Source organism: Gobius niger (genome assembly GCF_951799975.1).
Source record: "Gobius niger genome assembly, chromosome: 19".
NCBI classification, from domain to species: Eukaryota; Metazoa; Chordata; class Actinopteri; order Gobiiformes; family Gobiidae; genus Gobius; species Gobius niger.
The window spans coordinates 21,869,920-21,887,096 of NC_136870.1; the positions used below are offsets into that span (position 1 = coordinate 21,869,920).

At 42.1% G+C, this 17,177-nt stretch overlaps 1 protein-coding gene across 4 annotated transcripts in view; it reads right to left on the minus strand.

Moving 5' to 3' along the window:
- Positions 1–572: 572 nt before the first annotated feature.
- usp54b (ubiquitin specific peptidase 54b) overlaps positions 573–17,177 on the minus strand; it is a 134,372-nt gene continuing 117,767 nt past the window's right edge. For 3 of the 4 annotated variants that reach the window (XM_079577116.1, XM_079577117.1, XM_079577118.1), the window contains 4 exons: positions 11,824–12,533; positions 7,539–7,666; positions 5,134–5,265; positions 573–837 (listed from right to left, as the gene is read on the minus strand). In XM_079577116.1, coding sequence (XP_079433242.1) covers positions 751–837; positions 5,134–5,265; positions 7,539–7,666; positions 11,824–12,533 — 1,057 coding nt within the window. In that variant the 3' untranslated portion in view covers positions 573–750. Of the gene's footprint in view, positions 838–2,606; positions 2,755–5,133; positions 5,266–7,538; positions 7,667–11,823; positions 12,534–17,177 lie in introns of all 4 variants that reach the window. The other variant, XR_013793899.1, reaches the window with a different exon arrangement.

The following is a 17,177-nucleotide window of genomic DNA, read 5'->3' on the forward strand; positions in this document are numbered from 1 at the left end:
AGTTCTATATGACAACAATTTTAGTATAGGTATCGAAAAAAGTATCGTTTAGGCATTGGTATCGTAAACCAAGTATCGTTAAAGTACAGGCATTGGAAAAAATGTAACGGTACCCAGCCCTAACAGCGAATAGAAATCAATTTGTAACCATGAAAGGCTGTGTGCACCACCTTTAAGGTAGAGAGAGCACTCCGTATCAGATAGGCCACTATAAATTAGGTTAATTACGTCTATGGTAAATGAGAGGGAAGAATAATGTGATTAAAATGATTAGATTTGAAAAGAGGCACTAGTATTCAGATCATTTGTAGGGATAGCAATGATAGATAGGAAAAGGATAGGGATGTGGTAAGAAGAGTGTAAGTTATAGTGGGTACACAAAAAACCTATAGTGACATTAATAGTAAGAATTAATGACAATAAGCTGTAATAGGTGAAGTATGCAAAGGGAAACATGGACAGATGGAATACAAGAAAAGAATGATAGGAAAATAGATAGATTGCAAGAAAAATATGCAAAAGGCAGTAATAAAGGGCGCAAACAAAGTCTGAAAGAAATGATAGCGAACGTAGTAGTTGCAACACTTTGTCTTTGGGACAGTGGCTGAGATCCTGTGGAGCTGGTTTGGGACGTCCCATCGTGGAATAGTACCATGTTGTTGCTGTTGTTGTAGCTGAGAGGACCGGTCCCAGCCGCAGCACCAGGAGGCAGAGGAGGAGGAGGAGGAGGAGGCGGGGCTCAGCGGGACATCAGTGGAACAGGGCGGGACTCTGGTCGGAGGACACTTTGACCCCGGTCAGACACAGCCAGAAACTCCCCGTCCCGCCAGACAGCTCCTACGGGGACGCAGGGGGGACAGGGGGAGAATAGTAACGAGTCAGAGCAGAGTGCGGAGCGGGGTCGTCGGGGAGGTTAAATGGAGGCAGGTGACCGTGCAGCATAACAAACAGCCGTTTTCAACAACAGAGAAACAAAAGACACTTTACTGCCCTCAAAGGGAAGTAGGTACACCGTCTGGGATTTCTCACATTTCTGCCTAAATTGGTCATAAAATGTGGTCTGATCTTTATTAAAATCCCAAGAATGAGTAAACAGTGTCTGCTTAAACTAATACCACACAAACATTTACATTGTATCATATTTTTATTGGCCATAACAAGTAAACATTCACAGGACAGGGAGGAATAAGTAAGTACACCCCCTGAATCTCACTTAACTGCAACAGTTTTGTAAAGAGGAATGGTATAAGATTCATCCTGATCATTGTGCACGTCTAATCTGTAACGACAGAAAAGCTAAGTTATTGAAAAGTTATTGCTACAAAAGAAGGATCTGCCAGGGGTTCACTTACTTATTCCATGCTGTTGTGAATGTCTCAGGTTTTTCCATTTTCCATTGATAATAGCACTTTGTCCAGGCCCTGAGGCAACAAAACAGCCCCACACCATGATTCTCCCTGATCCATACTTCACATTGAGGATAGGGTGTTGATGTTGATGTGCTGTTCCATTTTTCCAAACAATTCAACTTTGGATTAATCAGTTCACAGAATATTTTGCCAGTGGTGCTGTGGAGCATCCAAGAGCTCTTTCGTAAAGTTGAATAGCGCTCACAACAATCAGGATGAATCTTAGACCATTCCTCTTAAAGGGGCTAGATGCAAGTTCACCATTTTATACTCACTACTGCCACCTCAGGTCATAAGTGTAACTGCACCTTCTATATCAAGCTCGTGCATGACGGCAATTCAGACCTGAAGCAACACGTTTTTGAGTGACAGTGCAGGATTTTAGAGGCAGTTGTGGTGAACAGGTCTGGGCTCATTCTACACATTAGGACATTGTTGAAACATGTAGGGGGAGGAAAAAACATTTTCAAACTCCGTATAGTCCCTTTAACAGCACTGCTGCGGTTCAGCTAGATTCAGGCGGTGTACTCACTTATTCCACGCTGTCCTGTGGATGTTTACATGTTGTGGGTAATAAAATATGATAAAATGTAAATATTTGGGTGGTTTTACTTTAAGCAGACACTGTTTACTCATTCTTGTGATTTTAATACAGATCAGACCCCATTTTATGACCAACTTAGGCAGAAATGTGAGAAATTCCGAACGATGTACATACTTTTTCTTCCCACTGTATGCCTGTTTTAGGTTGATGTGGAAAACTGCCGCACTCCGACTCAGCCTGACTCAGTTATTAGTACAAAGACACACAGTAACCTGACAATGATGCTTGTTAACAAATACACAGTTTAGCATTTGAATGTGCAGGCTACAAATCCCTCGGTGTTGATATACTGTAACTTGTGCTGCAAAATAGTATTACATCCCACTAGCTTAGAGGTATGCCAGCGTCGTTACATGTCACCTTTAGTTCTCTGCGCGGATTACACATCAGGAAGTGGCTTTTTTTCAAACAGGGGCTTAGCCTACTTTAGCAGATCATCGCCGCGCTAAAATATTCGCCAGAAAACACCACCAAGCCCCCCCGCACGACCCGATAAACCCGATAAAACCTTGACTTGCAAAACATTCTGCTTCCAGAGCAGGTGGGAGCTATTTTAACGTGCTCTTTTTCAAAGGTTTAGCGAATGTGTTTACCTGCGAAGCGGAGGTGTTAAGTGGTGATGAGGAGGAGGAGGTGAAGAAGATGGAGGAAGATGTTTTTTGTGTGTGAAGAAATAGCGACAGGAGGGACTCAGAGCAGAGGAGACAGGCAAGAGGAGGCACTGACATCAGCCTGCGTGACCTTTAGGAGAGGAGACAGGAAGTAGGAGGTAGGAGGCAAAGAGGAAGGAAGTAGGAGACAAGGAGTAGGACGGACAGACAGACAGCGGGGGAGAGAAGCACATGGAGAAGGCAATGGGTAAAGTGCAAGAAAATGGCATGCACCGAAGAATAGTATAATATGTCTAAGCAGAACTAAAGCCTAGTATAGCCTTAAACAATGACAAAAACTACATTTTAGTAGTTTCTTTGAGAACCACCAAAATGTAGCTTTAGTTATCGATTGAGAAAGCAGTGTCTTTCTCAATCGATAAGACACTGCTCATTGATTATGGCCTAATTCACAAAAGCACTGCACCCATAAGTCAAAATCACACTCTGATGTGAAGATGTGAACTTCATTCTCAAAACACCCTTGAATCAATGTGGCATCATCTGCAGTGGCAAATAAAGGTGTGTTAACGCTCTGCAATATGTGTACTGCTGAGAGCGACAAATGTGTTGGAAGTGTGAAAATGTGCCCAAAGCTCTGGAAAAGAGTTTTAGGGAATTCTGCGCAAAGCAGGAATTGAATATATTGAGCAGTATTTTTGAGAAATGAGTTGTGTGTAATAATATATGGAAAGGCCTTTGATCTTTAGTATATAGCCCACAGATGTGTACTTGTATTGCAGGGGTAGGCAAGTTTGCTTCGTGGAGGGCCGATTTTCTTCATCGTTAAAAGACAGAGGGCCGAAGTAAAGCTTCACTTTCAACAAATGCCAGTTGTACATCATATGAGTGGCTGTTCTGCAAAGAAATGTAAAGGAACTGACTGTATGTTTCACATTTTTGAGTACTTTGTGTTTGTGTCGTCCATTTGTTGCTTCTTTGTTGCTGCTTTTGTCACTTATTTCTTGTGTTTTGTCACTTTTTTCATTGCTTTCTTTTTTTCTTTCTTTTTGTTGCATTTTCATCCTCGCTTTGTTGCTATATTGACACTTTTTTCAAGAAGCTTTTAGATTTGGGTAAAGCCAAACTGGGGAAAATGTGCTCGGTTCAAGTGGGTGTTAAGAGACTAACAGACCTTTGATCTCTGATTTGTGTAAAATCAGCTCAAAATCAGCTTGAGGGCCAGAGCTTCTATGCTGGAGGGCCGGATTTGGCCCCCGGGCCTGACGTTGCCTACCCCTGGTGTATTGGAATGATGATCTGCTTCCACAAGCTTCTGCAAAGTCAAAGATCCAGTGTTGCATTATTTTTTCACCAAGATCTTAAACACTGGAAAAATGCCGTCTTATGTTAGGCAAAAGTGACCTAAAAGTGCATGAATTATCGTCATTTTTGCTCATTTTGAGTAGATTTGGACGATCTTGTTGCCAATGGAACAAGAATGATCTTTTCTTGCCTTTGACTTTGTCTCATGTCATTGTCTTATTGTATATGTACAGGTGTAATGCTTGTTCCATTGGCAATTTGATTTCAAGACAGTCCGAATCTACTAAAAATAAGCATTTGGGCGACGGTGGCACAGATGGTAGAGCGGATCGTCTCATGATCGGACGGTTGCGGGTTCGAATCCCAGCTCCTGCAAATGCACACTGTCGTTGTGTCCTTGGGCAAGACACGTCACCCTAGTTGCCTCCAGTGTCTGTGTACATTGGTGTATGAATGACTGGGTGACTGGTTCTTTACTGTAAAGCGCTTTGGGCCTGATAAAGGTAGAAAAGCGCCATATAAGTTGAGTCCATTTACCATTTGCCTCAATTCAAGCATGTGTCTCAATTAAAGCACATTTCAAACCATTTATCTAAGATTAGATGTAATTTTTTCCAGGTGACGGGAGAGTGTGACGCAAAGCCTTCTCCATCACATCCCAAAAGTTCTCAATGGGGTTGAGATCTGGACTCTGTGCCGGCAAATCCATGTTTGAGATTTCTTTTCATGCTCATCCTGCCATTGTCATCTTGGAATATGCCTGTGCCATCAGCAAAGAATAAATGCATTATTGGAAAAACCTGGTCATTCAGGATGTTCAATCTTTGGGCTCATACTGTTGCCGAACCTAGACCTGACCAACTGCAGCAACCCCAGATCAGAACGGTTAGTTAAATCCAGGTGCCGGCTTGTTTTTCGGTAAGGGATGCTATTTCAGTAAAAGACATGGGACGTGCCACCTTAGAACGAAGCAAATTACGCTAAACCCTACAATTACAGTCAATCTGGCCTTTAAACTTGTTCATGTGCACTTCTGTGGGCTGTAAACGAAAGATGAATGGCCCTTCCACATACATTACAGCACATGCAGCTTTCGGTTTGTGTGTATGTGTGAAGTCAGCGGCGTCTCACGTGACAACACACCACCTGCACCAGACACACTGCAGTGCACACACTCATCCACGGGGGGGCAGCAGACACTCACAAAGCTGCGCGTTGCGGTGAGTCGGTGGCGGCGTGAGTTCACCACCGTCCCGCTCAGGCTGCGTCCGATCCTCCGCGGGCTGTCGCTGTCCCCAGGCCCCGCCCCCGAGGCCCGGTCCCGAAACCCCGTTGGCTGAGAGGCAGAAACAGAGCCGTCAGTCGAGGGAAATGGACCTGAAAGCTGATGAGCGGCGGGGACAGTGTCAAGGCCGCACTGGTGGAGACTCAGGGGAGAGGGGGAAGAGGGGGGGCTTTTGTGAGTGAGATATCACTGCTGTATAGTGCGTATCCTGAGGGGCATTTGGACATATAAAAAACAAAAAGTGATCAATTAAAGAAATCAGGTCTCTGAGGAAAGGGAGATAGAGCTGCATTTACATTAAAACTAGCCACATAACAAGTGACTGGGAGAAGACCGCACTGTTTAAAGCAAGGGAAGGCAGGTTTGGTTAATGGGGGGCTAATTTTCCAATTGTTGCCCAAAGTGAGCCTCCCCTTTCTACAAATGCCAGTGTTGCACGTCTATTATGACCTAATTGGGTGTTTTGCCTGGACATTTTACAGAAATTGAAAGTGTTTTTTTGTATTTTTAGACTAGATTACCAGCCATTTGTTTGCTGATATGTGCAATAATAGTTTGTGGTCATCACTTTGTTTTAGAAGGGCATTAAAGGCCCTATATGCTATTTTTCTTCTCGTAGTTTTTTTCTTAAACATAACATGTTAAAGAATATATAATTATAGTAAAAGCAGACATTTGTGGGGGGAAAAAAACAGTCCCGGGACCTTTTTATAAATAGGGAACTGGCAGGATGTTCCCTGCAAGTTGTGAAATGCGCTGATGAGCTCATATCTGGGAGGAATCGGGATGCTAGAAATGTGTTACAAATGAGTTTGGACCACGACTAATTTAAAATTCTTTTAAATAATAAATAACAATAACGGCTTACACTTGTATTGTTCGAAGTTTCTCAAAGGGCTTCACTGTCATTATTCATTCACAACAACTGGTGGTGATGGTAAGCTACTATTTTATTGACCATTTACCACGTGGCTATAACATGTTGTTTATATCCTGATCTCTTGTCAGTGCCCTCTGCTGGACACGTGTGTAATTTATTTTGGCTGCCCTCTAGTGGTTTAGTTTAGTTTATGTTCTTGACAGGACAGTGTGCAGTTACATTAAAAAGATGGCTGCACCAGATTTAGCACTGTGCTAATGCTAATGGTTGGAGTGAGCATTCTGGTTATTGCTTAAAAATATAGGAATAGGCAAAAGACTTAGTTTTGAGGTATATACACTAGACACATGTGGAATAGATGGGTTTTGTTTGTTGTATTTATGAAAAACAATTCAGATTACATGTAATAGTATTTTTTTCCTCTTTTATAAACACTGTATTTAAAGTTCCAGTATTGGAATATTATGGGATATTATGCAAAATTGACTTTTAGAGTGTTTACCATGCTACAATGTTAATCCAAAGCTTAATCTTGTCATCAGACAATAAAAACACTCGCCATAGCTTCACTACAACCACACAGTCTCTTTTCCCCCTTTTTCCCCTCTGAATTAAAACAGCTGTGTAGTTAAGGGGAGCATTTTGTGACAGCCATCTTAAAGTGATAGTCTGTAAGTTTGCAAAGTGGGGAGATACAGAGTAAAATTTGAAAGTAAATAATCAAATTCCTCCCGTCTTTAACCATAAAGCCCTTCTTAGTTTGCAAAATGAGGAGAGCAGGAACAGAATTGTCAAAAGCAAACACTCAAGCCCCTCCCCCTCCCTCCTGATTGGACCTGACAGGCTGGTTCACAGGAAAAGTTGTCTCATTGGTCAACAAGGGAGGATACTAGACTCTGATTAGTTGCAGAGATCCGGGAAGGAGGGACTTTACAAGAAATGATGTATATATATTATTACTTATTACTTTACATTCATATGCAAGACCAGGTGGTAAATTTAGAACATTTAGTAAAATTTGTAATACATGTAGACTTCCAGACGATCACTTTAAATGACTTAAATGACTTAAGAAGGTTCTTTATGTTCAAATTAAGTTGGTTTAAACTATATAATAAAAATGCTAATGCCAATTGAACAATCACAAATCCCATTTGAAATCACTTGAAATCATACAAAATCATCTTAAAAAAAAAAAAGATGTTTTATCTGATCTAAGACCACACCAAATCTACTCAAACTTTAATCTCTTAATACAACTAGATTTATGTCATTTCTTCCCAAAGATGATTATTCTTTCTCCCGTGAAGATAGTGATAAAAAAAGAGTTTTTTTCATTTTGAAGATTAATTAAATAACCACAGAAAAATTTGCATAATGCCCCGTCCGCACCGTGATTAAACACTTTGAAAACCCTCGGTAACTCATTTGCAGTGGGCGTTACCTTGTTGAGGTAGGTGGGGGTGCCCGTGCAGTCCGCCCCGTACATGCACCTCTCCATGTCCGCATTCGGGGTCTTCGAACGGGCCGGCCCCCCCACGCGAGAGATCAGCCTCTCCGACGGACTGTACACTGAAATCACACACACAAAAAAACGCCCCCCGAAAACATTAGCGGCTCATTATCGCCAAAGTTGCCCTTCAAAGTTTTTTTTTTTTTTTTTTTCTTTTCTCTCTCTTTTTTTGACAGTGCAATTTTCACTCGAGCCCACCGCCGCAGCTATTCATCACACTTACTGAATGAAATATGAAAATGCAAAAGGCCATTTTTTATACTCGCACCATTTCAGCAAATTAAGATGTAGTCTTCAGCCGCCGTCCATCTGTAATCATTTGACTGTAATTTATCTTTGGAAACTTCCAGTCACGAATTTAATACAAAGTTCACGAAGTTAAGAAACCGCAGCAACGGCTTTTCTCTTGGGACCGGAAACACTGTGTGAATATAGTGTTATTTTAAGATCTGAAGTTTTGCAGACACTTTATGAAAACCCTGAGCGTCATCTCTGCACTTTTTGTATCGTTTCATCCGATAAATAGTCAATAGAACTACTTCAACTACGACTGAAGTATACAAAGTAGCTAATGTTTTGCACCGTAAGCCACATTTTCTCCAGTTCGGCTTTACTCGGATGTTAAAGGGACTATAGGAAGTTTAAAAATGTAAAAAATAAGTATTTTCCTCCCCCTACCTGTTCCAACAATGTCCTAATGTGTAGAATGAGCCTTTATATAAAAGGTGCAGTTACATGTATGACCTGAGGTGGCAGTAGTGAGTATAAAATGGCTAACTTTTATACTTGCGTATAAAGCAAGCTTCTTGAAAAAAGTGTCAAAAACCTGCCACAAAAGCAACAATAACACAATAAAATAACATCAAAAACATGACTTAAAGAGTGATAAAAAAGCCACATGAAAATCACAAAAGAGCGACAAAAAACGTGAAGAAAAAATGTGACGAAAACAACAAAAAAGTGAAGAAAATGCAATGAAACAAAGCAATAAAAATGCTTAAAAAAAACTTAAGATCAGTTTTGCAGGTCTTGGCTTTTTAAATGAGGCGGCTAAGCTCTCCAGTCAAGAAGCTTTTGGGTAAAGCCGAACTGGAGAAAATGCGCTTAGTTAAAGTGGGGGGTAAGAAATGATTATGAATGCTAATTACATTTTAGAAGGCGGTCCCGAGTGAGGCCAGGGAACATTTCCCGGCCAGGAAGGTTTGGAAACCCCCGTTTTAGACCATATTTTAAGATGCTACAAGTGCAGTAAAACTTACGCACCATTATTTTCCAAGAAATGTACATTTAATGTCAGTTCGAATACAATATAATATTTTTTAACATCTAAGATTTTTACACACTGAGATATGTTCTTACCTGAGCTTAGACAAGTTGATGCGTACCCGTCTGGTCTTTGTGCGTGCCCTCAGTCATGCAAAGCGACCAAAGATGTTGCTAGCATTTGGCCTCTTCCAATGTATTCCTATAGCTCCAAAGGGGGGTGATGTTGGAAGCGACCACGCTCTTCCACGGGCACAGACCAGACAGGTACACATCAACTCGTCTAAGCTCAGTCAAGACCATATCTCAGTATGGAAAAATGGTTCCTTTAAAGAGACTATACCTAATTTTGAACCCTTTTAATCAAAATGTGACCGTCATGGCCGCCCTTTGTAGTAGGGGAGAGGGGGGTTTACCTTTCTGTCACATGCTGCCTATTTGGGTTGACCATACACAACATCCACAAATCATAATTCGGCGCAAACTTCACGCATCAGGATGATTTTTACGCAAATGACTACTAACATACTTTTATGGGGCAAAAATAATTTTATTCTACAAAAAGAAAAAAAAAAAGTCAGGTATAGCTCCTTTAATTTTGAACAAATTAATTAAATGACTTTGAATGCTTTAATACCCCGGAGAAACCGCCTATGGCAGACAGTGACTCATACTGGGGCAGCAGTCAAGGCCGTGGGAACCCAGGGTGCTGAGGGCGCTGCAGCACCCTCTAGTGGATCGTTTGCGAACTGCAGGCAACATTAATAAATAGGATATATGCACAGAAAAAGCATTTTTGGGGTAAATTTCGTCCCTCAGCACCCCCTAACTAACCCCTAACTAACTAGTGGCTTGTTTTGTCATTGTGTCCACACCATGTCCACATTTAAAGGGTGTCTCGGGGGCGACCAGGAAGTAGCAAAGGCCACCCTTAGGATCTGATCAGCCACAGAAACCCCGCTCAGATTTAAGCCGATTGTTAACTCACCAAATGTTAAACAGAGTCCACATAATCGATACTGACATTTCTACATTTGGACGGCCGACATTTGGAGAAAAACATATCTCTAGCCGTGAAGACGAGGGGTGTTTTTGTTTTGTTTTTCTCTAATTAATGTAGAAATGCCCAGCTGTATCGATTTAGCGAACTCTGTTTATGCACTATCCTGGAGGTTTGGGAAATCTTCCTGGAACCAAATGGTTTCTCACAAGGTGAAATGGCTGTAATACCAACAGACTAATGAATGCAATTTGAACAGAATGCTACGTTTTAAATGTTAAAGGCTTATTTCAATATTTTTTCTTAAAGCCTTAAAGACATTTGGGCCCTGGTGTCACCTAAGAATAACCAGTGCCCCATAATGGATTCTTTAAAATAAACAAAAAAAAGGAAATACGGTTAAGCACGATGTGAATTTGTGCTTAATCTCTTAACCCGCCTTAACTGAGCACATTTTCCCCAGTTCAGCTTTACCCAAATCTGAAAGCTTCTTGACTGGAGCTCACAGCCAATAGGCCAGTATAATGCCTCACTTGAAAGCTAAGACCTGCCAAACTGATTGTTTTTGGCTGTTTTTGGTCTTGTTTTTTTGTTGTGTTTTCATCCTCATTTTCATTACTATTTTGACACTTTGTTCAAGAAGCTTTTAGATTTGGGTAAAGCCAAACTGGAGAAATGTGCTTGGTTCAGGTGGGGGTTAAGAGGTTATTAGACAGACAATATACATGTGTATTAAGCACATTAAAGGCACTATACCTGATTTCATTTCTAGAAATGAAACAAAATGTGTTCTGTCCTCCCACTGTGCATCTAATTATAAAACATTTGTATCAATTTTATGAACTTTGGGGCTTATCTTTCTTGCATTTGTGTGAAAGTGACCCTGAAAATTGACCTTGTAATTTGTGAAATATGCTTATAAATTTGTCCCTGTGATGAATTTGGATGCTAATATTTTAGGAATGACTTTGGACCACCACTAACATTTAAATTGGTAGCTTCCTTTTTCATTGTCAGTTATTAAAAAAGAAAAATCAGGCCTTTAATTGATATTTGTTAGAATTTTTAATAAATTGTGTAACTGTAAATGGCCAGCAATATACTGCTGCTGGGCAACAGAACCCAACAGCCCCAGCCTGCACTCTACAAAAACTCAATATCAAGCATGGGTTTAAATTCAATTCATTCAATTATTTAAAATACCATTCTTGTTTTGAGTGGTTTTCATTTAGACTTTTCTCCCGATCTGACCAAGATTATTCGATGACATTTCAGACTGGTTACAAGGTAATCTTGCTTGAAATAAGAAAGTAAAACTGATAAATCAACCTGGATCAAAGACAAAGTGTATTGAATCGAGTCAGAAACATATCAGATCAAGAGAAATTTGAAGTCGAAACAGCTGAAATTTAAAATATTATGCTCAATTTCAGATATTTAACCTCTTAACCCCCGCAGTCATTATCCAGGTAACACCTAAATCTACAAACTCAAAATGGCGACGAAAACGAGACATAAATGAAGATGAAAGAGTAACAAAAACAAAATAACAAAACGCAACCAAAACGTGACAATAAAAGCATAAAAAAAGTGACAACATAGGTATAAAAATGCAACTAAAACGATCACAAAAAAGTTACAAAAACGTAACAAAAAACGCCAAATAAGCGACAACAAAATTTCAAAAACGCAAGAAAAACGTGACGAAAAAGTGATGTTAACACGGCAACAACCCGTGGAAACACAAGGAATAATCTTAAATCAGATTTGTAGTTACAAAGGCCTGTAGGCTGTAAGAAATGTCTAGATTTGGGTAAAGCCGAACTGGAGAAAATGCGGGTTAGGGTAGGGGTTAAGAGGTTTAACTAATCTAGATATAATTTGTTGTAATTTTTGTGTAATCATACTTGTGTGTTTCATATCCCTGAGTTACTGTGGGTAAAATGATCGTACCTGTCCTCCCGGCCTGCAGACTGGCCTGGTACAGCGAGTCCAGCTCCGTCAGCTCCGCCTCCTCCCCTTGTGCCAGCCCAGGTGCAGGCTGGGAGCTGTAGTGCCCTGGCGAGGACTGGCAGCTGTAGGCGAGGGGCTGCGGGGACCGGACGGACAGGCACCGGTCCGGGGGCGTGTCGTAGGGCGACACCACGGCGTCCGGGCGGTCCAAACTCCACGACGACCAGTGCCGCGTGGGGGAGTGCGGGTGGGGCGGCTGCCACATCGGGTTGGACTGGGGCCGGGGCGTCTCCGCGGGCGGGGGCGGGGGCGGCCGGATCTGCGGCTGACTTTGTTGCGTGTGGGCCGTGAGCGGCGTGTTATCCCAGAGACGCAGAGGGAGCGAGGGGAGGGAGATCGCGAGGTGCTTCCCTAGAGGCCGCACGCTGACCCCGCCGGCCTGGAGCAGCTCGCACAGCCTCACCCCCGTCCCGCCGCCGTCGTGCCGCTCCTCCCCGCTGCCACCGAAACCCGCGCCCACGCAGCCTTGAGGGGAGCAGGGGTGGCTGGCGTGAAACGGCGGCCTGTAGCGGGGCGGCGGGGGAGGCAGAGGGAGAGAGGAAGGGGGCGGGTCAGAGGCGAACGATGCAGCGCCCTGACTGGCCGTGGCCTGGGCCTCTTCTTCGTCCTTATTGGGCGTCAGCAGTATTTGGACCGCGCCAGGCTGTTCACTAGAAGACACACACACACACATCGGGGGGGAGAAAAAGGCGAGGGAGGTGGGGGTAGAGGAGGGAGACGGGGAGGGCACGTCAGTCAGAGCGCAGTAAAGAAAATTCACAGTGACGTCAGGTGAGTTACTGCACGCGGGGAAGGTCACAGCGGAGCGCAGGGCGTGCAAGCAACAACAACAACAACAAAAAAAACAGCGTCGAGCGCACTTTATGGAGCCGTATGCAAGCTGCTGTCTGCAAACAGGACGTCTCTGCCATGCTGAGGAAGCTTAGCCAGATCACACTCAAAACCCAACAAATCCATTTTCTTTATGCTCTGCTCTAGAGCCGGATAATAGAATGGGATTTACATTTATTGCAAGCTTTGAGATTAGACTATACCTAATATGCAACCATTAAAGGGATATTTCAGGATTTTTAACCTAGGGCCTCATTTCCTAGTGTTGCTGATTTCTGGAGATATTTTCTTTGTAATTCATGCAGTTCTTATATTTGAAGAGTTTCGTGGCGCTAGGCTAGTGCAAGGCAAGCACGTTTCTATGGTATCAGCTAGCCTGCATTAAAAACAGTCTGACCCGCTCCACAGAGCACCTGAGGCAAATCACTTATAACACCAGACTAAGCATATAAATGTCTGTGTCGATAGAATAATTTAACCATTTTGCATTTAAAAGAACTTATATTTGAGCAGCATCAACTTCTTGGTTGTAAGCCATGGAGCGGCGGAGTGATCTGCTAGAAAATAGTCCCTCAAAATGCGATCATTCATGTGATGCAAGGTCAGTTATATTGACACAGACATTTATATGGTTAGTCTGGCGTTAGTCAGGTGTACTGCGGAGCGGGTCAGACTGTTTTTAATGCAGGCTAGCTGATACCATAGAAACGCGCTAGCCTTGCACTAGCCTAGCGCCAAGAAACTCTTCAAATATAAAAGCTGCATGAATTACAAAAAAAATATCTCCAGAAATCAACATCACGATGGATAACTAGGAAATGAGGCCCTATGTCAAAAATCCTGAAATATCACTTTAAAGGCCCTATTCCTAGTTTTAAAATGTTAGTTAGTTAATTGTTAGTTTGCTAATGCATTCCTAAGATTATTATAAGCACATTTCATAACTTTCAGGGAGCAAATGTCACGATTCCTTTGCCTACCCAAGCAACACCGGCCGTAAATGTGCGACTTATACTTTGCGACTTCCATCCACCGCCACCCCTCCGTCCCCGACATTAACTCCCGTCCTGTCTCTTTCAAGTCTTAGTAATTACCCAGCAGGCTTTGCAGCGGAGGGCTATAAATCAGAGGCTTGTGTTGATCAATAGGAGCAGAGGAGGGAGGTAATAAAAGGGGCTGAGCGAGCAGCTTTGCCACCTCCGCCGAGCACCGCGTCTGTACCGGTGGATGTTAACACTTCGGAGGGGATTCGGTGCTAAAGACGGTTATTATAAGCCTGGGAGCTGTCCACTATCTGGTTTCTGGGTTAAGCTAACTATGTATTGAATCTTTTGATAGTATTATGTCATGTTTGTACCATACTATCCAGCTTACTGTGGTTTATGTGGCCATTTTGCAGCGACATTTTGTTTTAAAATGATGGTTTGGTCATAAACGGACAGTTAATGAAGGGATTGGAAAACCAAGGTCAATGCGCAAGACCTTGGTTTCATAGCATTTATATCATGTTTGTGGTTTCTCCATCATTAAGGTGATGATTAGTGGCCAATGGAAGTGTATTCATTGGCCAAAAAAGAGCAGTAGCTAAGTTGAATATGTTTTAGCATTTAGCTCAGAGGACACTTTTACACGCTAATGCTTGTAAAAAAATGTATATCTCAAAAAGAGCTTTACATTCATTCATTATTTCTAGGGGTGTAACGGTTCACGGGGATGTATTGAACCGCTTCGGTTCGGCCTGTTCGGTTCGGTCCACTTGCGTACCGTTTCGGTGTATTATTTTCATTAAATAATGTAAATTTATTATTAGCGTCATATTAAGTGCCGCGGAACAAAGTTCCTACGCGAGTTTCCGCACGGACGCTATTGAGTGACGTACATTGAAGCTGCATGAGTAGCCGAGAGAAACTACAGGCGCTGGCTTTAAGTATTTGATTAAAAGTCTTGAGCCTCGCTACAATATCCCGTCACGTCCGCACTTCAGCCAAAAAGTTACACCAGCGCTCAGAGCCGGTTCTTCCTATACGCAAACTACGTAGTGTTGTTTCACTGATTAATCAACGCGTTGTTGTTACGGGGACAGGCTCTTCCAGCGGGCACTCACTCTCCGCCTACTTCGCCACATATAACACCAAAACGGAGTAGTCTGGTGAAGTGAATGAGCAGGAGAGACCGACCGCCTTCCCCCTGTCTCTTCCAAAGCGCGAGTGCTTCTCCGCTCGTGTCCCCGCTCGGCCGTCTGTCTCCCGGTGCTTCGCCTCATGCGCGGCTCCTCCGCGGTTGCATCATGTCACCCGTGTCCCGGGCGCTGCTCTCAGGTTTTCTCTGCGCGGACTCTGGGCCTCACTCTCATTTAAACCCTCTTCTTACTGTGTCTGGTGAGTCTAGAGTATCAGGACAGTAGTTTGGCGAGTAGACGAGAGTAAAAAGCCGTTCACTGTGGCCTTTTTGTTGAGTTGAATCCACATGGTTCTCATGAGTTACAGTAACTCTCATTATAAGAGTGCAATTTATTTAAAATATCACCCAAATGGGTCACTTTTATTTATTTTATGCAAGAATTCTATTGTGTATTGGCAGCTTTTCAAAAGAAACATTTTGTTAGTTCTTATTTATTTGTACCGAAAATTAACCGAACCGAGCCCTCCAAAACCGTGAACCGAACCGAATACAATTTTAGCGTACCGTTACACCCCTAATTATTTCTGACTAGGCTTTGATATCAGCTAAATGTGGTCGATGGGTTGACAACAGCTGAAAACATCTGGATCGCTCATAATTTGCGATGTTTGATGGCTAACGGATGGCTAATGCTAACGGTTAACGCTGCTTCTCCTTTTTACTTCAGTGCGAGATGAGTTTTAACATTTTAATTTAGTTTAAGTCAAGATTTAGTCAAATAATTGGCTTTCATTTTAATCTAGTTTCAGTCAGCTAAGAGTCATTTCGTCAACTTTGCATTTATAACATTTATTATAATCCTATTTAACCCTCTGCTTCATGTTTTTTTGGAAACAGCAATTTTCAGGCGAATTAGAAACATATTTATCACATACAAATGCAGTCAAGTCTAAATCGGGTCCATATGGATGTTTATGCACAGCAGATTGTTCAGTAGAAGTGGGGGAAAAAAATGGCAGTCGTAGCTAGCATTAGCACGCTGCTAACATGTAGCATCATGTTAGCATTCGCCATTATTTATGTTTTTATGAGCTGTTGAACCACTTTGCTCCTCTCCATGCCTTTTTATCTTAATTTTGTAGAAAACTATATTCATAATTCAGCATTTGTTAACCTCTTACCACCCGCCTAAACCAAATGCATTCTGTCCTCTTTGGCTATTATATATATTTTATATATATATATATTATATAGCCTGTGTAGCACCTCATTTGAAAGCTAAGACCCACAAAACTGATCTTTTCCCTCGCGTTATTGCTGTGTTGTGTCACCTTTTGTATGTTTTTTTTCCTTTTTTTTTCTTTTTTGTTGAATTTTTGTCACTTTTTGGTTGAGTTTTTTGTCACTTTTTGTTGAATTTTTGTCACATTTTTGTTGAATTTTTGTCGCTCTTTGGTTGAGTTTTTGTCACATTTCTGTTGCGTTTACATCCTTGCTTTCTTCTCATTTTTTGGGGCTATTTTGGTGCTTTTTTTCCCTAGAAGCTTTTTGACTAGGGTAAAGCCAAACTGGAGAAAATGGGATCCGTTCAGGTGGGAGTTAAGAGGTTAAAGTAGTTTTTGAATAATGAGAGAAAGTTTAGCTTAACAGTTTTCAAGCATGACCATATATGGGCAATTGCAAAGATGCCGTCTGTATCTAAGTCACTTCCTGTCAGTAGAATAAATAAATAAAAAGTAAAAATAACATTTCTGCCCAACATTTCTTCATTAATTTGCTGCGTCCCTGAAATAAAATGATAATTATTACTTAACGGGTTAACTGAGTTCAAGATGTTGCTGTGAGGCAGAAATAATCAGTCTCTGACACAGAATCTAAAGTATAATAGGATTATCACAGCAAATGGAGTTTGTGAGAATTCATTTCTCACCGCGGCTTTACTTTATTAAATGGCATTATTGATGCTTGAGGAGTTAGAATAAATTTGTCTTCACGCTGCAACGATAAGACCGCCACATCTTTGTAATAATTTACACTAACATCACCTTGTCCAGGCCTGCACCATAAAATAAAGCGATGGCCGGTCTCTATCCCCCTAATGACCAGCGCGATGACTCCATAGCGCTGTGATAGATGATAGATTTGTTCGGTTTTTCTTTTTCAGCTCAGCACTTCTCGCTGTACTGGAGTTCGCACACTGCTGCTGCTGCTGCTGCTGACACACACAATCTCTCGCTCGCTCGCTCTCATCTGCACAAAAGACGGGACAGAAGCTTCACACAAACAGAGGCGAGGAAACAAATGACAGCAGCGGCATGAGCGGCGCAATCATCCGCCATCGC